General features: G+C 43.7%; 1 protein-coding gene across 2 annotated transcripts in view; it reads right to left on the reverse strand.

Moving 5' to 3' along the window:
- NDST1 (N-deacetylase and N-sulfotransferase 1) overlaps positions 1–26,200 on the reverse strand; it is a 74,882-nt gene that overhangs the window by 7,808 nt on the left and 40,874 nt on the right. Inside the window, exons 2-10 of one of the 2 annotated variants that reach the window (XM_077266337.1) lie at positions 23,241–24,042; positions 11,651–12,133; positions 11,465–11,552; positions 9,452–9,606; positions 9,005–9,190; positions 8,019–8,147; positions 4,142–4,324; positions 2,115–2,211; positions 749–872 (exon numbers count right to left, since the gene is read on the reverse strand). In XM_077266337.1, the coding sequence (XP_077122452.1) occupies positions 749–872; positions 2,115–2,211; positions 4,142–4,324; positions 8,019–8,147; positions 9,005–9,190; positions 9,452–9,606; positions 11,465–11,552; positions 11,651–12,133; positions 23,241–23,753 (1,958 nt within the window). In that variant the 5' untranslated portion in view covers positions 23,754–24,042. The remainder of the gene's footprint in view (positions 1–748; positions 873–2,114; positions 2,212–4,141; positions 4,325–8,018; positions 8,148–9,004; positions 9,191–9,451; positions 9,607–11,464; positions 11,553–11,650; positions 12,134–23,240; positions 24,043–26,200) is intronic. The other variant, XM_077266338.1, reaches the window with a different exon arrangement.

Genomic DNA, 26,200 nt, shown 5'->3' on the forward strand with positions numbered 1-26,200 from the left:
GGAACGTCCTGACATTGGCACTAAATAAGCTGCACAGAGCTGGGCAAGATAAGAAATGGAAAGTCATTCTAGGCTGTGGTGGCATCATTTGGTGACTTTTTTGACACTGGGAAACTCTTTTAGGATTTATTTATTCTGAATGGGGGCAAATATATCAAGGAAACAACCCCCAACATTACCAATCTGGGCACTGATGATAACACTGATGACAAGCATTTGTGATATCAGTCTAGAACATGGAGGGATATACAGTATAGACAATTATATGTTCACAATCCATTATTGTTTTGTGGGTGGAGGTACACTAATAATAATGGACTGAGTAGGTTGCTTAATTTAAATTGGTCCTGTCATTTGCCATAAATGTTATTTTGTTTTTAACCTGCTTTTATCCTGAATCCAGGGATGTTTTTCTTTTGTTCCTGCTCCTCTCCGTTCCTGAGATATGCCCTCCTCTTCCCCGTATGCATATCCCAGTCTATTTAGCCAAGTGGGCGTTTCCTTGACTCTTCATTATGGAAGTATTCTTATGACTCATGCCCAGTTGGCTGAAAATACTTGATTTACATACCAGGAAGAAATGGCCATATCTCAGGAATGGCGAGGAGCAGGAACAAAAGAAAAACAACGCTGTATTGTTGGATCATCTATTCTGTTACCTGTTATCAACCATTATAACCTGAAAGAAGAAACCAGCAGTGTTCCTCAATGGCAGCATAATATACAAGCTCAATGAGATATAACATACCAGTCAATCCCTTTGTGGTAATTCTGACCATTGAAGAACTGGATTTCCTCAAAGGTCTCCGAGCTGGGGTAATTACTGCTCAGATCCGGGTGCATTCCCAGGAAGAGGTACAAAGCAGTGGTTCCTGAGGAACATGATGGGAAACAAGTTAATATTAAACTTTGCTGCGTTCTTAAAACATCACCTTGTACTGATCATTGTCTTGCGTCATCTGCTGTATTTACATCCAGAGCTGTATTCAAAATTCTGCTGGAATGGTTCAAGACTGGGTAGTTTTCCTAATATTTGTTCAGTTTTGATAAAATCCCTGTTTTCTCTGCTGTAGATGTAGCAGTTGAACTCTGCATAACCCCGCCCACACATCTGATTGGCAGTATCTTGTGTACACTGGCAGCAAACTGCCAATCAGTGATGGAGGCGGGGTTACACAGTCTAGCTGGACTACCTGGCACAAGACAATTAGTCTTACAGTGATAATCTCCTGTTGATAAAAAGCTGAATGTATTGAACCTGTAGTAAGTTGCTGAGCAAGTGATACATCACTGCAATCAGGCTCTCAGCCCGTACATCATGCTGCTCTCAGATTAAATAGCAAAAACCTGCTGACTGATTCTCTTTAAGTCTGTTTAGACAGACCAACTGCACTTCTATGAGCACAAACCAAATCAGTAATAGATCACTCAGTGCCTGTAGGCTGCCATTGTTCTCTGCAGCACATCTCCTGTTTACACAGGTCTATGTGCTGCCGAAAACAACATTTTTTAAAGAAAACATGAGAAATGAGCATTTTGCTCGTTTGCCAGGTGATCGTTAGCCTGTTGTGACGAAACGAGCATCCTTAGACCATGAAAACCTACCCTTAATAAATGTTTAACTCGACCACATATGTAGACACATTACACCCCGACCCCTCCGCCAGGCTGGCATAGTGTCCACACTTCAGTCTCACTGTTAACAAGCATCCGCTGCAGCTGCCATTATACTTATTACCCGGCAGCTGTGCCAGCTCATATACCGGGGCACCAGCTCCATATTCAATGCTCTGCTGTCCTTTGACTCAACAACTTTTTTTTTTTCCCACACTAATTCCACCCATCTCCTGACATCCTGCACTAATCCTGGCTCCCACTGTGAACGCGCCACATCCTGTATTAATCGCACTTTCCCCCTCTTTTCATACTCTTCATCATGTTGTAATCCTTCCTGCCCCTCCGCACTTGCTAATAATCCCACCTCCCATGGGACAAATATAACATCCTATGCTCAGAGGTGTTACATGCTCGCGGATCGCCCCGCCGCCGGTGCGCACACATACGCAGGTCATTATTCCAGGCAGGCATCTGGCGGCTCTTAAAGAGACAGATACCTGTTTTCTGAGGTCCGATTATCAGCAGCTTGGGAAAGCGGTCGCAGGTTTTCTCCTTGGACCAAATGTCTTTGTGCCTCTTGTCCTCACAAGGATCCTACAATCGGAAGGAAAGATTACAAAGGATTTCCACCCAACACGAAACCAGTTATATCTCATCCTGGGTGACACAGAAAAGGGGCGGAATTTACAGTTTCGACAATTTTCTTCCATTTCTGCGATACCGATACCCCATTTTGATGTAAAACTAGGACGATAAACATTAATAGAATTAGGTCCTATACACCCCCCCCCAAATATTGCCGCACATTGTTTCACTGACAATTTTTGCATTTTTGGTGGGCACACGACTTGTACATGTACAAGGTATACTTCACCTGTACAGATCATGTGTCATCATCCATATTTCAGTAGTTGACTCCTTAGTAAAATGACACCACTGGCCTGTTCTGCCCTGTGACAATCTCTCCGGGTTAGAGTGGTCACGGACCGCTCGTGCCGGCGATTCTCCTGCTTCCAGTAATGTAATGTCCCGTCGCCAGAGCAGCTTCAACTCTTCTGTTCTGCTCTGTTGACTGGGTGTCGTCACTGCCAACATCATGTTGATTGACAGCCGGCTCCCTGCTGACAAACTGTCCATCGTTCTGCCCTCTGACAATCTCTACTTCTTAGAGTGATCACGGACCGCTCCTGCCGGCGATTCTCCTGCTTCCAGTAATGTCATGTTGCCAGAACAGCTTCAACTCTTCTGCTCTGCTCTGTTGACTGGGTGTCGTCACTGCCAACATCATGTTGATTGACAGCCGGCTCCCTGCTGACAAACTGTCTATTGTTCTGCCCTGTGACAATCTCTCCTGGCTTAGAGTGGTCACGGACCGCTCCTGCCGGCGATTCTCCTGCTTCTAGTAATGTCCCGTCGTCAGAGCATCTTCCGCTCTTCTGTTCTGCTCTGTTGACTGGGTGTCGTCACTGCCAACATCATGTTGATTGACAGCCGGCTCCCTGCTGACAAACTGCGGGGAGCCGGCTATTAATCAGTATGAGCGGTGGTGATAACCTGTCAACAGAGCAGAGTGGAAGAAAAGGAATTGCTCTGTCAACGTGATGTCACCGGAAGAAGAAGACGTCTGCCCAAAAAATAAAATCTTACATACAATAACCGTTTTTAACAGCTCTTCGCAAAGATTACTCGAGTACATTTTATTTAATTTTTTAATGTAAAATAACGGAACATAAGGATGACATAAGTATGTAAAAAAGACGGATTGCCTTCCTGCTCTGCATCACTGTGTGCTCCGCGGAGTTCTGGGAAGAGATGATAGCCCTGTGTAGTAAATCACCTCTCACCTTCCTGGAGGAGCGGGGCTGCCGGCAGCTCTGGACGCCATTCGAGCCCCAGGCTGTTTTCAGCATTCGGTGGGATAAAGAGATGATAGGAAGCAGAATGGACCGGTAAACTCCACAGGAACGTGTGTGGATTACGTGTCTCCTGTAGGTTGATGTATACCAGTGGCCACGCATCCTATATAGCCGTCACCTAAGGTGTAACCCTTACAACAAGCACCGTATAGGGTGTATGGGTCTGTCCTGACACTTCTGACGGCTTCCAAGTTAAATCTGAACTCACCCGATCCTTTAGTCTCAAGAGGGTTAGCTGATCCTATAGTCTCAAGGTGGTCTGGGACATTGAGGACACATGTATATCCAAGAAAAATCAGTATGAATATGTATTTGAGGGAGGGTAGGAGGAAAATCTGCGAGACAAGTAAATGTTTGGCCAAAAGCTGATGATGGTGTATAACTAGCTTTACTAGTGGTCAGTCAGAATACAACCATGTTGACTGTTTCCAATGACTGCTAGCATTACTGTGAATGCCCCTCTGGAGCCCCTAATACACTCATGGGCATCAGCGGGTCAAAGGAGGCATGGAAACAATGATATTAGCCCCTACGTCCTCATATAGTGAATGAGACCCTGCAACATTTTTCCTTTTCTACCTTTATTCCACGGGTTGCGTTTCCCTTACCTGCCACAAGGGGTCCTTCTCCTCCGGAAATATCTGGAAATACTTATGGGCCAGCTGGACCGGAGGCAGGGTCTGCAGTTTGAGGTTTGTCCAGGTGTTCAGAAACTGCACCAAGTGCTTGAATGTGTAGAGTCCCAGGCGGTCATTTCCGTAATTAGACAAGTGGGTCATAAAAATGCTGATCTGAAATAAAACATTACAGCTGCCGGTCAGGAAGAACTAACACACACATTATACATACATATACACTCACAGTATATACGCACCTAAATAAGAACAGCTTATACTCACCTCCCAGACCGCAGGACCTTGTGTGACATTATGTCATGTGAGGGCTGCAGCCAATCACTGATGGGCTGCAGCGCTCTCTCTTTCGGATGAGGGAAGTGTGCATGCTGCAGTGCATCAGTGTATGCTGATTGTTATATTATGTGAGCGCTGCTGTGTATGTGTAGCATACAGTGCCTTGCGAAAGTATTCGGCCCCCTGGAACTTTTCAACCTTTTCCCACATATGCTTCAAACATAAAGATACCAAATGTCAATTTTTGGTGAAGAATCAACAACAAGTGGAACACAAATGTGAAATTGAACGAAATTTATTGGTTATTTTAAATTTTTTGGGAAATTCAAAAACTGAATAGTGAGGCGTGCAATATTATTCGGCCCTTTTACTTTCAGTGCAGCAAACTCACTCCAGAAGTTCATTGTGGATCTCTGAATGATCCAATGTTGTCCTAAATACCTAATGATGATAAATATAATCCACCTGTGTGTAATCAAGTCTCCGTATAAATGCACCAGCTCTGTGATAGTCTCAGGGTTCTGTTTGAAGCACAGAGAGCATCATATAGACAAAGGAACACAACAGGCAGCTCCGTGATACTGTTGTGGAGAAGTTTAAAGCCGGATTTGGATACAAAATGATTTCCAAAACTTTAAACATCCCAAGCAGCACTGTGCAAGCAATCATATTGAAATGGAAGGAGTATCGTACCACTGCAAATCTCCCAAGACCCGGCCGTCCCTCTAAACTTTCATCTCAAACAAGGAGAAGACTGATCAGAGATGCAGCCAAGAGGCCCATGATCACTCTGGATGAACTGCAGAGATCTACAGCTGAGGTGGGACAGTCTGTCCATAGGACAACAATCAGTCGTACACTGCACAAATCTGGCCTTTATGGAAGAGTGGCAAGAAGAAAGACATTTCTCAAAGAAATCCATAAAAAGTGTCGTTTAAAGTTTGCAACAAGCCACCTGGGAGACACACCAAACATGTGGAAGAAGGTGCTCTGGTCAGATGAAACCAAAATCGAACTTTTTGGCAACAATGCCAAACGATATGTTTGGCGTAAGGCAACACAGCTCATCACCCTGAACACACCACCCCCACTGTCAAACATGGTGGTGGCAGCATCATTGTTTGGGCCTGCTTTTCTTCAGCAGGGACAGGGAAGATGGTTAAAATTGATGGGAAGATGGATGGAGCCAAATACAGGACCATTCTTGAAGAAAACCTGTTGGAGTCTGCAAAAGACCTGAGACTGGGACGGAGATTTGTCTTCCAACAAGACAATGATCCCAAACATAAAGCTAAATTTACAATGGAATGGTTCACAAATATATGTATCCAGGTGTTAGAATGGCCAAGTCAGAGTCCAGACCTCAATCTAATCAAGAATCTGTGGAAAGAGCTGAAAACTGCTGTTCACAAACGATCTCCATCAAACCTCACTGAGCTCGAGCTGTTTGCCAAGGAAGAATGTGCAAGAATTTCAGTCTCTCAATGTACAAAACTGGTAGACACATACCCCAAACGACTTGCAGCTGTAATCGCAGCAAAAGGTGGCGCAACAAAGTATTAAGTTAAAGGGGCCGAATAATATTGCACGCCCCACTTTCCAGTTTTTGAATTTCCACGAAAATGTAAAATAACCAATAAATTTCGTTCAACTTCACAATTGTGTTCCGCTTGTTGTTGATTCTTCACCAAAAATTTACATTTGGTATCTTTATGTTTGAAGCATGATATGTGGGAAAAGGGTGAAAAGTTCCAGGGGGTCGAATACTTTCGCAAGGCACTGTATGTGTGTGCATAGACATGTGTATGTGCAGTGTGTGTGCGATAACATGATTATAATTGAATAAATGTTGATTTTTTTTTGTTCAAGAATAAATGCCGTTTGTTGTTCATGGGGAAAAAAATAAGACATCCCTTTAAAATAAGCCCTAATCCATCTTCCGTCGCAAAAAATAATAAAAGACCCTGTCTTATTTTCAGGGAAACACGGAAGACACCTTCATAGGGAGTATAGACAAGATATAGAGCAGATATGGGTATTCCATAGCCACAAGTATGGATATATAGCCCCACAGACATAGCCAGGAGGGACTAGGTAGTTCACATGAATCCAAGATATCCACATCGGTCGACTACCTGATATGTATGGGGGTCTCCCGACTTTTTCAAGACCGGACTATAGGAATTTCAATTGAATTCCCGGTCACGTTCTTAAGGTTAATTTCTCTACACCCTTCTCTGCATATGTGGTAGGACCTGGGCATCTTCTAATAGGTTCTCACCGCATTTGTCTTCACAATCTTCCACTAAAGGCACAAAAAAAGTTCAAAACCATCCCAGCAATCCCTCCCTCCGTTTCTTTGATCCTATTTTGTCTCACGTTTCATTGAGAACTGAGAAATACATCAAGACATCTTCTCTACGTGTCTCGGGAGACCAGCCATGTCCCACTAACCTTCCTGTGTGTGGCTGTGAGACAACTAGCTGCAGCAGGACAAAATATTACTATACCCACCCCTTAGGCCAAGGGATCAAAAGGAGATTAACCCCTTACTTGCTTACTTCAACCATTAATTTCTAGTTTTACTGTTCCTTTTAATGGGAGGGTCTTGTAAGGGCAACCTAGAAAATCTCTAGCCTGTAAAATATGACGAGCAACAACAACAAAGTAATAATGCCAAAGTCACATATAGTCACGTCAAGGAGACCACCCTTCCCTGTTGAAACTCATCACCTGGGACTGGATGCTATTTTCTTCTAATTCGATGTCCCCTTCCCTACAGTCTTCCGACCCCAAGTTCTCATCTCATGCCAACTTTAGGAGATAACTGGACCATGATGTCCATTACATTACAGTTAAGTTACTCGAAAAGTTGGAGCTCACTGTGATTTATCCCCCTAAATAAAACCCTCTCCTTTCCTAAAACTGATCGCCCCAGGTTCCACTTCCGGAACCTCTGTGAGACAGTTTCCTTACTGCAGTCCCTGCACAGGGAATATTATATTACACGGAGGCCCTACAGATGAGATAATCCCTTTACGGTGGAATTTGAGGTCTCCGCTCAGTGACTTCACCCCGTTGTCCTTGCCCCCTTTGTCCTTGCCCCCTTTTTTACCTATATCTTACAGGAATAAATCTGAGGACGTTGGAGGTTATCAGTGCGCTGCAATATATGTGTTATATATATGGTGCAGGAAGAAGCCTGGGAAACAATTACTCCTTCATCAAATATTGATAGAGCATTTAATGGCTTTTTATAGCTTACAACGGCCCGGCCATTTATTGATCTGATTGACTGGAACAGCTAAAGTGAGGAGCACCTGGGATCTGGAGGCAGGGTACTGCAGCCTGGTGTAGTGCGCCATATATCTGGGATTTTACATTGAGCCTCAATAAAGGGGGTCAGGACGCAGCACTAGATCACACACTGGACATAAATAGCAGCACTGGGACAGTATGAGCAGTACAAATGATGTCACGAGGGGACATCAACGCACACGGAAGATAAATAACGCAGCTGGCGGCAGCAGCAGCCCACACCCACGGACATCATTTTTCTTGCGATGGAACTCACAGGGTTTAGCAGTACGGTGAGGAACAGTTCTCCTCCATTAATAATCTTATCCAGTTCCACAGGGCCCCCGGGATATTCATTATAGAATATGGTGTGTGTGAAGAGGCCGCAGGTTTGGCGGGGCAGCACCTATGGCAAAAAAATAAAATAAAATTGTTAGAGGTGAAGATGCATTCCTCATAAAGACCAAAAGATTAGTCTATATTTTTTATTTTAAAAAATATTAATCGATCCCACTCCATAAACAATTCTTTTATGCAAGTCCCAGCCTTTCTGTAAAGCACCTTGCTACAGCCGGAGTCCTGCCCCGCTGCCCAAAACGGTGGACAGGAACACTAAATCAGGCTCCCTTTAAACAGGTTTTCCCATAATAGTTCATATAGGAAACCTATCTATTAGGTCGCATAACTTGGACCAAGATCAGACTACAATGCACGGACTGGCTGGCGGCTCTCCCGTCCTCGTAGGTACATTTGTTAAGCAATCCTTGCATGTGTTGCGTTGTCAAACAGCCGCTCACCAGAAGGGATCAAGTTTGTCATCATGAACAGATATTATATAACCTATTTCTGGTCTTATATACTGTACATTTCCTATATATGTTTGGGGTTGTTAGTCACTCCAGTGGATCTCCGGCGTCTCTCTCTTCCCCACATTGGGAGTTGATAGGTGCTAATGACGCTGGGTTGACGGATGCATGCACGACCGGCAGAAATTGTGCAAACGTCCTTGTCTAATGAATAGGATAGGTGCATAAAACCTGCCAGCAAGACACGAGACTTTGTGAGCACCTGTCAACGCAACAACATCAGCACCTATCACCATCCGATGAGGCATCCCTTGAAAAGAGCTATGGTAATAAATGGGAAACATTCCAAGAGATGAATTTCTTATTTTTCATTCATACAAGTGGGGTCCATTTATAGATCTCTATGAACGTTACTATTTATTAATAAAAACTATAAATTCCTTAGTTTGGGACGAACCATAATGCCACCATGGATGAATCCTCTTCGGAAGCGCGCAGGTTTCAGGTGTGGATACTCCTCAGTGCTCGTAACTTTGATTCCCCAAATTTGCTTCCAGGCTTCGTATAGTTGTACATGTATGGGGTACACACCAGAGTGATGAGGAGCCACTGCGTACCCCATATCGGTTGGGATCCCGTGCTCCTAAAATGCAACAAAAGGGTTGATTACCTTCATAGAAGATCTGGCTTTTCCAAAGATTATTTTAAATGAAAAGGAGAGATACCAGTGTGAGTCATGTAGATCAGAAGCGGACTGATAGTCATTACATGTCTCACACTGGTAACGTAAACCTCCTGACCCATAAGAACATCTCAAAGTCATGGCCACGAAGCAGTGACCACCGAAGAAACTTCCAAGACTGATGTAGAAGAAAGCAACCGAGCCATTCTCGCTCACACTCACCACAGCAAACTTCCGGTTCAACGCCATCTGCTCCGCCAGCACCGACTGGTTGTGGAAGAGGTGAGGCTGCATGTGACTCCACATGTGAGGGAACCACCAGAACTGCTTCACGTAAGAAAGCAAGAGGTCATCTCCTTCGTCCTCTGCATCCGTACCTGGCAGGATAGTCCACGAATGAGATTGTGAAATGCCAGTAAACTCCGCACTGCTGCAGTAAATCCTTCAACTCTGCACCAAATATTCTGCTATCGTTCCTCTAAAAGACCAGATCAGTCCAAATTCTCCAACTGAAGGTTAAAGGAAGCTATTTTTACCGGTGTCCTAACCTTTCTAGGAAGAAGCCCTATTAAAAAAAGGTGCAGGAGTAATCGAAAAATACTGCAGAGAAGAGAGGAGGTTCAGATTATCTATGGCAGCCAACAGCCCGAGAATATGTTCTGCATTCTGCCAGTAGGTAGATATGGGAGGCAAAACAAATCTAAAAATGTCTCCTTCAGATTGTGATCACTGACGTCCACACTTATTTTTCTACAACAAATTGATGAGGACTTGGGTTAAAGGGCTTGTCCTTTAAGGACCATCATTGTCCATCGTGAACGAAGACCTTCTCTAAGAGTCATATTAGAGAGACTCACTTAGTATGAGCATCTCCCCATCCTGGCTGACTACAGACATCCTTCTATTACTTGTACTATACCATGAAACGGTTTATAAAGGGTGCCAAAATTGGGATACAGGGGCAATAAGCCTTTCTAAAAAAAAAAAAAGACATCTGTGAAGATACAAACCACCCTTTAAATTGCTAGGATAAGACATTCTTAAAGGGAATCTTTCAGCAGATTTTTACCATGTAATTTTGGAACAGCAAGATGTAGAGAATCAAAGTCTGATTCCAGTGATGTGTCACTTACTAGGCTGTGTGTTGCTGTTTCAATAAAATCAGTGTCTTATCAACAGGTGATTATCATACAGGACTAGGTGTCTAGTGCTTCCTAGTCAACTGCTCTGTGTAACCCCGCCTCCATCACTGATTGGCAGCTGATATACAGTGAACACAGAAAATGGCCAATCAGTGATGTGGGCGGGGTTATACACAGCTCAGCGTTCTAGATCTACAGGAGAGAAAACGGATTAGATCAAAATGACAGCATGCAGGCCAGCATGTGACACATCGCTGGAATCAGGGTCTCAGCCCCTAGGTTAAGCTGATTTCAGATTACATAGCAAAAACCTGCTGACAGAATCCTTTTAATGTGGTTGAGCTGGCAAACTCTCCCACTCGATCTGACATCAGTCACCACTGGAGGAGCGTGGTAAAATTGCTGAGGAATCCCATCTCCCCATCATACAGCATCTACTCTCCACACTCAATGTCAACAGGCTGGAAAGTATAGGTTCAGAACCCATTTAACAATACAAATAATTACTGAATAGACTTTAAAAGAGTAATTAATCTTTAGAAAAGTCTTTATATTTTTAATGCCCTGCAGATCGATGCTCCTCACCGATCACTCAAGAGACCACAGAGAAGAGCACAACTCAGGAGACGGAGCGCTGAGATTACAGATTCAATAGAAAGTCATAGAAAGCGAAGAACTAAAAAATGAAAAGCAAGACAAGAAAAAGCTTAAGGGGAACCTGACAGCTGATATACTGTCCGAACCATGGGCAGCATGTATGAGATGCTGGCTGTATGATTTCAGCCAAGTGTGTTTGACTTTGAGATGTTGCGGCAGGGCTTGGGACCGAGCCTCAAGGGAGACTAGTCGGACTGGCTGGTCTCTGGCAGCTTATCCTTGACTGGTTTCTCCCAGTATGTTTGAACAGGTAGATACCCATCAATCCAGGAGAACGGACGGAGAGAAGCCACCAGAGACCGACCTGTCCAACGCTTCAGATTCAAACATACCTGGGTGAAATCATGCAGCCATCGTCTGTCACATGCTGCCTCTGGTTCGGGCCAGGTTTCATAAATGTTGATAGTTTGGTCTTTAACAGATCCATCCAACTCACCCGTGTGGAAGAACTTTCCAGAAAAGCCAAGATTGAAAGTGAAATTGGGGATGTGCGTTCTCAGCTCATTCTGGGTGTCATAGAGCGCCTAGAATAAAATGAGGGGAAATCACTTTTTTTGGACACCTACTCAACAAAAAAAAACCCCACCAAATAGAGCACTAAACTGGACAGACCCTCTCCTACCTTCACATCTTCTACTTTCATGCGAGTTCCCTCCTTGCCAACGAATATATCATCTATGTCGACGAGCACGTAGCGGTTTAGCGGAAGGGACAACCTCTTTCCAGTCAGGAATGACACCGAGTCCACAAAGACTAACTTGTGAAGCCAAAAGTTCAAGTTGTTACCAAAAAGGACCCTTTGGATACCATCATGGAGACCCAGATCCTGCACCACAGTTGTGTGTAGGGCCGCGTCAATGCTCAGGTGAGGTATGGTCTCAGCTGACTTCGTCTTGGCCAGAAGAACCGGTTCATAGGTGGAATGGTTGGACTGGAAGACGGTCCAGTCTTCTCCCGGTAGATCGCCCTTTTCCACCTGGTTGGGCTTGGTTATATACAGTAGAGGGGACTTTTGGTTGATACTGCAGTCTTTGAGGCCTAGGTTGGAGTGGAGATATAGGGGGAATCCTTTAAGTTGAGCGCTCAGTAGACTGTTTTCATTGGCCTGTGGTGGAAAGAAAGAAATTCATGACCAACGTCGTTATGACCACAGCTATTTTCTGGCAGAAGATGATTAAATAATGCCTGGTCAGTGCGCCAAGAAGCAAGCAACGGGAATAAGGCTGACTTTGTAGTGGAGGCCTACGCTATACATCAAGAATGTAGCTCTATACATGCACCGGACCCTTCATACCCCATCCAACTCTTCCCGAGCCCGCCCGTCTTCCATTTTCACGCTGTTTCTGTTTACACCGGAGACATGGCTGATGCGCAAACACTCGGCTCTGCTTACCCAAAAAGATTCACACCTGTGCCGTCACGGTATAAGCCATGTATGCGACTCAGGCGACAGCACAGCAGCTTGCGAAATGTTGCAGCTTTCAGATGCAAGAAGCAAAATTACCAGTGATTTTTTTTTTTAATCACTTTTTCTTGCCAAACATCACACATAAAGAGAGAAAATGCTAACGTGCTGTCAGCACCAACCCAAGAAGGCATTCCAGCTCCGCTACTGTGTCGGTAAAAACAATACTTAACACTTAAAAGGAATGCGGGATCAGAAAAAGAACGGATGTGATATTTTCAATTTTTTAAAAACCGTAAAGAAACATATATTTTTCATTTTTTTCATTTTTTCACTCCTGTTATCTATCAGTTTTCAGCAGTCTCGTTGTCATCACAGACAGGATTACATTGAAAGGTAAAGCCTGTATGCACAGTCCATATTCCTCCATATAGTATAAAGCACCTCCATATAAAATGCACCTACGCGCTGCAGTACGGTACTTTGCTCTGCCCTCAACAGGACAGATAAGTACGCCTGCGCAGGAGCGCGATGCCGGGGAGACTGTGTGGATGATGTAGGGACGCGTCATCCACATGAACCAAGAAGGAGGACGGCGATAGTAAGAAGATGGGAGGCGCCGGACCAAAGAGAGCGACACACATCGGACCGGACCGCCCCGCAGGTGACTATAATGCAAGTTATTTTAATTTAAGTTAATTTTGACCAGGGGTGCCCAAACTTTTACATACTGTATCCAGGTGAATACACGGATATCTTGGGGCCCCATAGGAGAAGTTCTAATAGCCCCCCCCCCCAAAAAAAAAAAAAAAACAAACATGGCGGGGGTCACAGAAGAGCATATCTCACAACCTTCCAGCCTGTAAGTAATTTTCCTCCTACAGAAGCCCTAGATTGCCCTTTCATTGCACTCACAAATCTCTCCATGCAGTATGAAGGGCCTACAAACAGTACAATGGCCCCACACCTCACCGTACAATAGCCCCCACTAACCTTCCAAACAGTATAATGGCCCCCACACAATATGATGGCCCCACACAAACCTTCACACTGTATAATTGCTTGCATACAGTATAAAATCCCCCACAAAGCCCTTCATATAGCATAATGGGCCCCATAGTCGTCCATATAGTATACTGCACCCCAGAAGCCTCCATATAGTACAATGCACTAACCATAGGCCTCCATATAGTACAATGCACTAACCATAGGCCTCCATATAGTATAATGCACTCCACATAGTCCTCCATATAGTATAATGCACTCCACATAGTCCTCCATATAGTATAATGCACTCCACAGAGACATCAGACATTGAGGAAGAATGATGGGGGAGGGATCATCAGCTGACACTCCCTCTTTCATCATTACTTTCAACTGTATCAGCATCCAGAGATGCCTATACAGTTGAATGTGGGATCACCAGGGGACACGGTGCTGGAGATGGCAGTGGGCCCCCTATCTCACGAGCCCCATAGCAGCCGTGTGGCCTGCCGCCATTGTAACACTTACTGGGCTGCTTGCTGCAGTTTTGATTAAAAACCGTTTTCTCTACTGTAGATCTACCAGTTCTCTGAATGCTGAGCTCTGTATAACCCCACCCACAACATTCATTGGCAGCTTTCCGTGTACAATGTGCATAGGCAGAAACCTGCAAATCGGGAGGTGGGGTTATACAGAACTCATGAATAAGGAGGACTACATGGCAGCAGGTTTACTAGTCCTACAGTGATAATCTACTGCTGATAAAACAGGGATTGTATTAAAACTACAAAAAGTAGCCAAGTAAGTGACACATCGCTGGAATCAGGGTCTCTGTCTCTACATTATGCTGCTCTCAGATTAGATTCCTTTTAATAATGACCTTTACTCGGATCAGTGCATGCCTAGATAGCTTTCCTATACAGTCAATGGCTGCCCAAGTCCAAGTGGTTGTTGTACAGAATAGGAAGTATAAGGTTAGTATAAGCCCTAGTGGCCAGTGTGAAAACTGCAAGACTTTTTTTTATATAGCTATTATGAAAAAAAATCATCAAAAATCATTAAAAAAATGCTCCGTTTATTTTCTATGGGGCTTAAAAAAACGTTCGACAGCACCAAAGGGAACAAAACGAGCGGCGTTTGAGAACGAGCACTGCCGGGGATAATAGTCCCAGTGGTCGGACCCCCGCACCTAACTTATGGATAGGTGATATCTATGTTTTCACCAGACAACACCTTTAAAGGGGCAAAAAGGGATTTTTACAAACATTCATCAGGAGCTTTCTGGGGCAGACAGGCTTAGTACAACAGATACCCTGATATAACATTGCGCCCCCTGCTGGTACAAAATAGTATTAAAAAGTTTTTTAAAAAATAACGTGCAAATACTTTTGGAAAGTATAGAAGATTGATAGAAAAATGCAAAAACATCATTAAATAAATATATGATTTCAGTAATTTTACTCCCTTCGCAAAAAAAAGGGAGGAGGACAAGCCAAATCGTGCAGAACATGGCAGCATATTAGGTCATATACATGGATTTCAAAGGGAAGGATAAAATCTGTTTATTTTTCCATTCAGCGGCGCGGACTACGCCGGATTACTTCTGAAAAGTTGTGTAAACAGGTGGCCCCGCATGGAGTCCGGCTGCTAAACTGCAGATCTGGTTACACAGAAATCTGATGACATAGGCAGGCTCCATCATGGCTAATACAGGGTAACGGACTAATGGGAAGAACTACTGGGCCCAGCACAAAGGAGAGCAACACCCGAGACCCCCCTTGCATAACATCAACATGGGGGCTCAAGTGATTAACCGTATACCCTGATCCTGTGTTCTGCAAGGAGTTTGCATGCTCTCCCTGTGTTTATGTAGGTTTCCTCCCACACTCTAAAGACATACTGATGGGGACAGCGATGAAGATCTCTTTGGAATTAAAGGGAATATATCAGCAGGTTGTGCTATGTAAGCTGACGTAAGGACAGAGACCCTGATTCCAGTGATGTGTCACTTACTAGACTCAGTTTGGATGTTTCAATACAAAGAGTGTTTTATCCTCAGGAGATTATCATAACAGGACTAGGTGGCTCGTGCCTGGTAGTCTAACCACACCCCTAGCCTTCTGTCAATGTACAATGTACACAGAAAGCAGCCAATCAGTGGTGTGGGCGGGATTATACACAGCTCAGCATTCCGAGCTCTGCAGCAGAGAAAACGGTGATTTTATCACAATTGCTGCACTCAGTAAACTAAGTGATACATCGTTGGAATCAGGCTTTCAGCCCCTACATATTGCTTCTGTTATATTACATAGCAAAAACCTGAGGGTGGGGTTACAAGGCACAGTTTTCTAGGAGGCACGAGACACTAGTCCTGAAGTGATAATCTCCTGCTGATAAAACACTGATTTTATTGAAACGGCAGCACACAGCTTAATAAGTGACACATCTATCACAACTTCTGCACTTAGTAATACATCGTTGGAATCAGGGTCTCAGCCCCTACATCATGCTGCTGTCAGATTACATTACATAAGTTCCGTTTAATTGTGCTTTATAATTGAGTAAACTAATGACCATCATTAGCAAATTCAAGAAAAGATCATCTCGGTCTTCGGTCCATTATGGTTTTCTTTTCCTCCTTGGATACATATCCTTATCTAATTTCGTTCTTGCTTCCAAACTGCACTTAACCCCTTCCTTTTGTGGCCATTTTTTGCTGTTGCGCATTTCTTTTTTCAACCTCTCTCCCAAGAGTCAAAACTTTTATATTTTCCCATTTTCAGTGCCGTATCGGGGCTTGTTCTGAGGGACGAGTTGTAGATTTGAAGGACACCATTCACATTACTATAAAATATATTAAATAAAAGGGGAAAAAATTTACAGTGTAGAAAAATAGTGAAGAATAAAAAACCAAATTCCACCATTTTTTGGGCTTTCGTTTTTACAACATTCATTGTATGGTAAAAATGAAGTGGCACCAAGATTCTCCAGATCGGTCAAATATGGCGATACCACATTTTGTTAAAAGGATGGTTGGCAGCCACAATGAGACGTTACGTTAGTCTATACAGAAGAAGTAGATGTGTGTTCAGCCTGACGTATAGCAAGGATCAGGTTCTAGAGGCCTCCAGAGTATTTCAGATGTCCTAACCATGACAAGCCTCGCGAGGAAAACATTCTGTCCTCCATATCTCAGATACTTCAACAACTGTCCTCCATATCTCAGATACTTCACCTAATGGTGACCATATATTGTTTTATCCAGGTCATACAAGTCTACAGAGACAGGTGGCCATCGAGCCTAGATATGTGGTACCACCACAAGTCTTTGGGGCTCCTAAAGTTCTCCAATGCTGGAGCCATTGTGACTCCATCTCACAAGGTTTATCTGACACCGATCCAATTTCTCATTCCTGGTTCTCCATAGAGTTGGTATAAGGACTATGATGGTCTGCCTCCAGTGGGATGGTGAGTGAGGGAAGAATTGGCCATGCTGACTTAGGATACTCAACTTTTCGTTCTCTTTGGAGAAAAGTCACCTCCAGAGGTGTCTGCCAGCGTGTAATGGGCCCCATACACAGACTAAAGTCAATATCGACAGGTTTGGCCAACAGTCTCGTGTATGGGGTCCTTGGCCAATTGATGGTTGGGAAAGATGTCAGACATGTCAGATTTCGGCTGTTGATTGCGTTGTTTTCCCTGAGATAAGCCACCGGCCGATGTGTCATAGGTGGCCTTCTCAAAGAGAACTCAGGAGCACTTGACCCAACGAGCTTTGCTGTATATCGGAGAGTCGACTGAGATGGCTGTTGGCCAAACAATTGGCCGAAGCCACCTAAAGTGTGGCCAGCTTAATTCTGCTCTACCCGTACAGAACACATGGACCACTGATGAACCGAGTGTGCATGTTCCATGTGTATACAAGGTCAAGAGAGATAGTGGTCAGCCAAACAAGGGTTTGGCCAACAGCCACCTTAAAGTGTACCTGTCCATCTGACAAACATGTAGAAAAGCATGGTCTTGCTGACTTCAGTAAAGACTCCTTTTGAGATGGCCTCTTCATCAGCATTCTGCCAGCACTATAGGAGCTGAAAGTTCCTTTCCCTTACTTCCCAACATGCATTTTCCTGCTATTGTCTAATAGCTCGCCTGCCCTGAACGTAAAGCCCATCTCTGTGTTATTCCTGCAAGCAGTTAGACAGACAGGAAAGCAGAAGCGGAGAGACGAAGGCCTATTCCCACTTCCTGTCATCTCTCTCAGGTCTCTGCTACTAGACAAGCAGAAAACACTTAAGGCCCCGATATTTATTAGACTAATGTCTGCAGAACCCACCAATATCAACATGTTCAGCTGATCGTCTATTGCCTACAGGGGCCCCCAACAGATCATGTTGGGGGAGATAAGGATCTGGCATGTCTGATTTCGGGTGGTTCTCCGAGAGATATTCCGCCACTAGAGATGTCTCTCTCATAGAGAACACAGGAGCTGTCGGCAAAGAGAGGCCATTTTGCCAAAAAACCAGAGCCAGAGCCACCACCTGGGCGAATGCCGGGCCCTTGACAAACTTGGGGGGGGCTCTCTCGCCGTCGTCAGGGTTGTAATGGCGGGCGAGGTGGGTGGAGGGTCTGCCAATGCCAGTTTATAACACACATACAGATGAAGTGTATTGCAGCGCACAGACCTGATCAGAGGCCAGCAGCTGACATCGGCATGTGCGTGATTGGGGAGCATGGCAGTGACGTCATGCGCTCCCGTCGCTTGCACAATGAAGACAGCTGTTGGCTTCAGAAGAGGATGCTGTGTGGCAGTAAGTTGGAGTGATGGGACGTGAGTATTTATTCATTTTTTTTAATCAATGAGAAGACGCTGGCCATACTACTGCATGGATGACTATGGGCTGTGCATTATACTACATAATAATAATAATAATAATAATTTTATTTATATAGCGCCAACATATTCCGCAGCGCTTTACAACTTATAGAGGGGACTTATACAGACAACAGACATTACAGCATAACAGAAATCACAGTTCAAAACAGATACCAGGAGGAATGAGGGCCCTGCTGCTCGCAAGCTTACAATCTATGAGGAAAAGGGGAGACACAAGAGGTGGATGGTAACAATTGCTTTAGTTATTTGGACCAGCCATAGTGTAAGGCTCGGGTGTTCATGTAAAGCTGCATGAACCAGTTAACTGCCTAAGTATGTAACAGTACTACATGGATGACTAGGGGCTGTGCATTATACTACATGGATGACTATGGGCTATGCATTATACTACATGGATGACTAGGGGCTGTGCATTATACTACATGGATGACTATGGGCTATGCATTATACTACATGGATGACTAGGGGCTGTGCATTATACTACATGGATGACTAGGGTCTGTGCATTATACTACATGGATGACTGTGGGCTGTGCATTATACTACATGGATGAATATAGGCTGTGCATTATACTACATGGATGACTAGGGGCTGAGCATTATACTACATGGATGACTATGGCTATGCATTATACAACATGGATGACTATGGGCTGTGCATTATACTACATGGATGACTGTGGGCTGTACATTATACTACATGGAGGACTATGGGCTGTGCATTATACAACATGGATGACTGGGCTGTGCATTATACTACATGGATGACTGGGTTGTACATTATACTACATGGAGGACTATGGGCTGTGCATTATACTACATGGATGATTATGGGCTGTGCATTATACAACATGGAGGACTAGGGGCTGTGCATTATACAACATGGATGACTATGTGCTGTGCATTATACTACATGGATGATTATGGGCAGTACATTATACAACATGGATGACTATGGGCTGTGCATTATACTACATGGATGACTGTGGGCTGTGCATTATACTACATGGATGACTGTGGGCTGTGCATTATACTACATGGATGACTGTGGGCTGTGCATTATACAACATGGATGACTATGTGCTGTGCATTATACTACATGGATGATTATGGGCAGTACATTATACTACATGGATGACTATGGGCTGTGCATTATACTACATGGATGACTGTGGGCTGTGCATTATACTACATGGATGACTGTGGGCTGTGCATTATACTACATGGATGACTGTGGGCTGTGCATTATACTACATGGATGAATATAGGCTGTGCATTATACTACATGGATGACTAGGGGCTGTGCATTATATTACATGGATGACTATGGGCTATGCATTATACTACATGGATGACTATGGGCTGTGCATTATACTACATGGATGACTATGGGCTGTGCATTATACTACATGGATGACTGTGGGCTGTACATTATACTACATGGAGGACTATGGGCTGTGCATTATACAACATGGATGATTGGGCTGTGCATTATACAACATGGATGACTATGTGCTGTGCATTATACTACATGGATGATTATGGGCTGTGCATTATACTACATGGATGACTATGGGCTGTGCATTATACTACATGGATGACTATGGGCTGTGCATTATACTACATGGATGACTATGGGCTGTGCATTATACTACATGGATGACTGTGGGCTGTGCATTATACTACATGGATGACTGTGGGCTGTGCATTATACTACATGAATGACTGTGGGCTGTGCATTATACTACATGGAGGACTATGGGCTGTGCATTATACTACATGGATGACTATGGGCTGTGCATTATACTACATGGATGACTATGGGCTGTGCATTATACTACATGAATGACTATGGGCTGTGCATTATACTACATGGATGACTATGGGCTGTGCATTATACTACATGGAGGACTATGGGCTGTGCATTATACTACATGGATGACTATGGGCTGTGCATTATACTACATGGATGACTATGTGCTGTGCATTATACTACATGGATGATTATGGGCTGTGCATTATACTACATGGATGACTATGGGCTGTGCATTATACTACATGGATGACTATGGGCTGTGCATTATACTACATGGATGACTATGGGCTGTGCATTATACTACATGGATGACTGTGGGCTGTGCATTATACTACATGGATGACTGTGGGCTGTGCATTATACTACATGAATGACTGTGGGCTGTGCATTATACTACATGGAGGACTATGGGCTGTGCATTATACTACATGGATGACTATGGGCTGTGCATTATACTACATGGATGACTATGTGCTGTGCATTATACTACATGCATGGCTATGGGGTACATTATACTATATGGATGACTATGGTCTGTGCATTATACTACATTTATGACTATGGGGTACATTATACTATATGGATGACTATGGGCTGTGCATTTTATATGGAGGTGCATTATACTATGGAGGAATATGAACTGTGCACTATACTTTATAAAATGAATGGGGTGTATAGGTTTAAAGTTGCTTAAAGGAATTGTTTCATCATACACATGAATGGTATATGTCTGACTGGAGTCATAACCCCCCGTTAAAGTTACAGACCATACCAGTGGACAAACACATCCCACAGAGAAGTGTCATGGCCAAACCCCCATTGGTCTGACATTGGACATATGCCAGAAATATGCAGCCAATGTCTATGATGGGACAATGCATTGAATTCATTAACTCCTATTGAAAAATGTGCCTGTTCTGCAGAAACGGGGCAACGAGGCAAGCAAGGAAGCTATCAACTAAAGGGTCGTTCAGCCTACAGCTACTGTATGTTATATGTATGATCCTATTAACAGTGACAACTGAGAACCAAGACTAGCTGTCAGCAGAAAGGTGAAGCATAAAAAGATGATCCACCTTTGGGGAATTTATTTTTATTTAAATGTATCTATTTGGGATAAAAAATCACTTTTGCAATTGGATTTCATTAAACAATTTGGCTTTTATAGACTTTTTTTCCTCCCTGCACATTCTTTATTTTGTATGTGATCTGTGGTCATAGATAAGAGGAGAGGAGCTCAGAAAAAAACACATATAAGAGTTACAAACCGTCTTATCCGACGAAGGAGCTCACTGATGGATTCTCAGTTAACTCATTCTGCAGTCAGCAATAGACAGAGCCACACAGATGTTACAGAAAGCGAACGGTGCTAAATTTTTAATAAAGCTCAATAGCAAAAATGATTTTTAACCCCAAAATACAAAATTCTTTTAAGAAAAAAAGAATGTTCCAGAAGGTGGTCAACCCCTTTAACTAATAGTTCAGAGAATGCAGTCTACTGATCCATTAGTATCTTTTAAAAAAATGTAGTATATACCTATAAGTATGTGTTAATACAACACTTGGCCCCCTATATCTAGAATACACACAGAAAATGACTGCATTTTTTTTTCATAACTATTAAGTTATTTAGTTTGGCTTATGGAGTTTTCCCCATTGGGCAAATTCTACTTAGAAGGGTCCCTAAATAATGAGCAGATCACAAAAAATTATATTGCTGAGATCCTCAATGATCGGGTAATTGGGGAAACTTATCAGCAATTATTTCGTTTTCCTGCAGCACCTCCGCAGGATAAATGAAGTATTACACAGTGTCTATTCATGTCAATGAGAGGTCTGTGTACAGTAGAATAGTACAGGTAGAGAGATGTTCTTTTATTGGGTGAAATAATTTTTGGACTAGCCTAAAAATTATCATTTTCGAGAGCACACTAGCAAGCGTTAACAGGACATGTGCTGCCAAAAACAATGACAATTCGTACATACAGAACCATTATGGGAAGTGTGGTTAGCTATAAAATTACCTCTGATCTACTCCCCTGTTGGTTTACCACCGCAGGATAAATGAAGTATTACACAGTGTCTATTCATGTCAATGAGAGGTCTGTGTACAGCAGAATAGTACAGGTCTCCTAGAGGTAGAGAAATGCTTGTTCACTGGGTGAAATAATTTTTGGGCTAGCCTAAAAATTATCGTTTTCAACAGCACACCAGCATGCGTTAACAGGACATGTGCTGCCGAGAACAATGACAGTATGTACATACAGAACGATTATGGGAACTGCGGTTAGCTATAACATTACCGATCGACTTCCATGTTGGTTTACCACCGCAGGTCAGCTAGTCTAAATGCACCATTAGTGATGACAATCCTGGACAGGGGATCTTATTTTTCTAAACCTGTTCAATCCCTTTAACAATGGACGCTCTGGAGGATTTTATGGCCTCAGGGCATTGTCAGAAATGTATTAAATGACACAAAGGGAAAGTAACCCACATTGCAATGCATCAGTGGGATCTCAGCTGCTGGGGAGTGGTGATGAGCTCAACGCTAATGCATTCCAAATCCAGCGCTGGGTATGAACAGCGCTCAAGATATGATACTACTCAAGGTCACTACAGCAGGCAAAATATTACATAAAAACAGAAAACTATATCAATTCCTCATCTACCCCTGTGATTTATACCCATTCAACACCCATAGAGGAGAAATTGGACTTAAAGGCCATGTGTTGTCTAGTAGACTGGGAGGGAGAGGAAGGGAAGCTTAATGAATGGGATAGGAGAAGTTGAAAGGGGTTGTCCAGAGCAAGACCCCGGTCGGAGAACAATGTCCCTTTTACAGCTTTGTCAGAGGATTAAGGCCACTCAACTGGACTAAATAAGTTGTGTCTTGGGCCCGGGAATAAAAGAAAGAACGAATGGGTTGACCACAAAAGAATGCATCCAAGCTTTGAGAAACCAGATTTCCAAAGACTGGGGAATTTCAGGGCATCAATTCTACAACTGTCAGACATTATCGAGCTATCACTGGATGAAGTTTAAAACTAGTTCCTCTAGATGGTATTTAGAAACAAGAGATTTAGAAACACAGAAGTCCAGGACCACCTTACCTTGAAGAAGCCTATGATGCCAACACCATACTCCACACAGTACTTGTCTAGTAATTCTCGGTTCCACGCATCCAGGTTAACATATTTTAGGATATTTTCATACACAATTAGTGCAAATCGCCCCCTATCTTTATCGGTAAGAGTAGGCATGTCACCCTTGCCTGGAGCTATCTCGGTCCGATACTTAAAGCGACTTGACTCCAAAATAGCTACTATTTCCTGCCCAAGTTGGGAATAAAGGCTTTCCACAAAGACTAGCACCAGTGGATCTGTTCTAGAAGTATCCATTGATCTCAAGTTCTTCACAGGGAGTAGACGTGAAGGGCTAATTTTGGGCTCGTCACAGTCCAGGGATTGCGGCTCACCACCCGTAGGCTCCAGTCCTCTTTTCCATCCATAGAGATAGTAGGCTGAGATGAAGACACTCAAAAGACAGAAGGCAAACAGAAGCAGGAGAACTAGTTGTGGGCTTACTGGCCTCCCAAATCTTCGCGACTTCAGGGACAAGCTCATGGTCCTTGCACCTTCCCAGGAGGAGCGGCACAGGCGCTCACTAAAACAAGCCCACACACCTTGGTTATGTAGAAAGTACCCTTAACTCATCCTTTTCATGTCACCATGGCATGTCCATCGGAAGTCCAACCCTATGATGAATCGGGTACGTAAGACTGGTTTATCGTAGGATTCTCCGGCAATGTTGGAGAGATGGTCTGCCGGAGGGAGGCTTAGGTGTAACTTGCTGTCATTCATCATTTGTGGAATCAGGATTGCAATGGTGCGGGATATTGATGGAATTCATCGGCTGTAAGAGAAAACATCAAAGTTATCAACTTCAAAAGGTAGGTCCAAGAACTTCTCAAGAGCTCAGTCTAGTAATAACTTTAGCAGTAGATCAAACATCTATAGTCAGCAACACCGAAATCTTGAAAGACACTCCTCTGCTCATATCTCTTCTCATGGAACACATAACATCAGATAATCCGTAGACTGTCAAATAATAAAAAAAAAAATATATAGGAACTGGGGAGAAAACATGCAACATGAAATAGACAGTTCTCATCACTGGTAAGATAAAATCCATAAAAGAAGGAGCTGCTGCTTACAAGAAATTGTGCCAACAGGTATTCCTTCCTTCTTCTACTACAATCCAATTCTGGACTTAGGGAACAAAGGGACCTCATAAAAGACAGTCCTTAGGGGGCTGGACAATTACATTTTTGGAAGGAAGCATGCTTTCTGCTTAGGATGGTCACTTTTACAGACGTTGTGGTATGTGTCATTCATAACGCGTGGCCAGGCCACCTCACATGTTCGGATGGTGTAAAATGGCCGTAGATCGTAAGATGCTTTTAATGGTATACCTGTAGACTGCCCACTTGACAAAGAAGCAACTCATTGATAGCCTGTGGTTTCCATTAAAAAAAAATTCTGGGTCCTCTTGTGGTCTTTACTTCCCGGTTCCTTCTAACAAAACAGGAGATGACTGCTCAGCCAATCATTGGCCAAAGTGTTGACCATCCTCTACATGCGATTGACAACAAGTCATTGCTGTAGCAGGAAGTAAAGACCGGCAGGGGATATGGCAGTGGCAAAGTGAGAGCAGTGTAGGATTGATGTGGAAATATCCTTTTTTTGGCCAATTTTATCAGGATTGGCTGACTTTCTAATGTGTATTTGAACCTTCTGAATCTCCACTGAAGGTTGGGATCAAGATCATGCAGTTGGACTTCAACTTCCATATCCTCTTCTTTTTGGGGAGATGACTGGCTGCTAGAATCTTTATAGTGAGAACACATGAATGATGTGTATGGGGTCAGGTGACATAGCTTATATCCAAAAGACGGCTATGTAATGTGTATGGCCAGACTTGAGGCCTCCATACTCATGGAGAATGTGCTGATTTTGTTGAGACCGGCCAACCATTTGATATATACAAGTGACTATTGAAGTTGGGGGAGAGAAGAATCGGGCAGTTGGAATCCTGGCCAGGAGTGTCCAGCAGCAAAGGTCCTCCTCTCTCCCCGCTGAAACCACATGCACCCATGTTTAAGGGGCAGTCGAGAGAGATGGCCGTTTGCAGACCGCTAGCTCATGTGTATGGCCAGCTTTAGGATCATACACCATGTGGTTGACATGTGTGTCAAAAATCTTTATGACCCCTGGGTTCTCCAAACAATGTCTACTCTCGATAAGTGATCTGTCCACCTAGGCCCATAGTCCTAATCCCACCTTGTGGCCAGGTTGACCTGTGTTTTTCCGGGTTCTATGCTCTCTCTCGCGACAAACTAATTGACATCTCACAGGCCCATTGTCTTAATCCCATAATCCCACCTTGTGGCCAGGTTGTCCTGCATTTTGCCAGGTTCTACGCTCTCTCGAGACAATCTAATTGACATCTCACAGGCCCATTGTCCTAATCCCACCTTGTGGCTAGGTTGTCCTGCATTTTGCCAGGTTCTACGCTCTTTCTCGCGACAATCTAATTGACATCTCACAGGCCCATAGTCCCAATCCCACCTTGTGGCCAGGTTGTCCTGCATTTTGCCAGGTTCTACGCTCTTTCTAGCGACAATCTAATTGACATCTCACAGGCCCATAGTCCTAATCCCACCTTGTAGCCAGGTTGACCTGTGTTTTGCCAGGTTCTACGCTCTTTCTCGTGACAATCTAATTGACATCTCACCACATCTGCTGAAGGACTTCATTATGTCTCTATGAGCGTGAGCCCACACACATTTCAGTAGAATGGCTTTAGTTCGTCTTGCACTTAGCCTCAAGATAATATCAGACCAGGCAATTCATGACATTAAAATGTTCCAGGACTGACACTAATGAATGAAATTTCAGGACCGACGCTCATACACTGCCCACAAGGTTGTTACTGCAAGAGCCGAGCGGCCATTTATTACTATAAATTAGTGTCAGCGCAATTAGGCCGCATGTATAAAACTTGTATGTCA

This window comes from Ranitomeya variabilis, chromosome 5 (assembly GCF_051348905.1).
Source record: "Ranitomeya variabilis isolate aRanVar5 chromosome 5, aRanVar5.hap1, whole genome shotgun sequence".
Lineage (NCBI taxonomy): Eukaryota > Metazoa > Chordata > Amphibia > Anura > Dendrobatidae > Ranitomeya > Ranitomeya variabilis.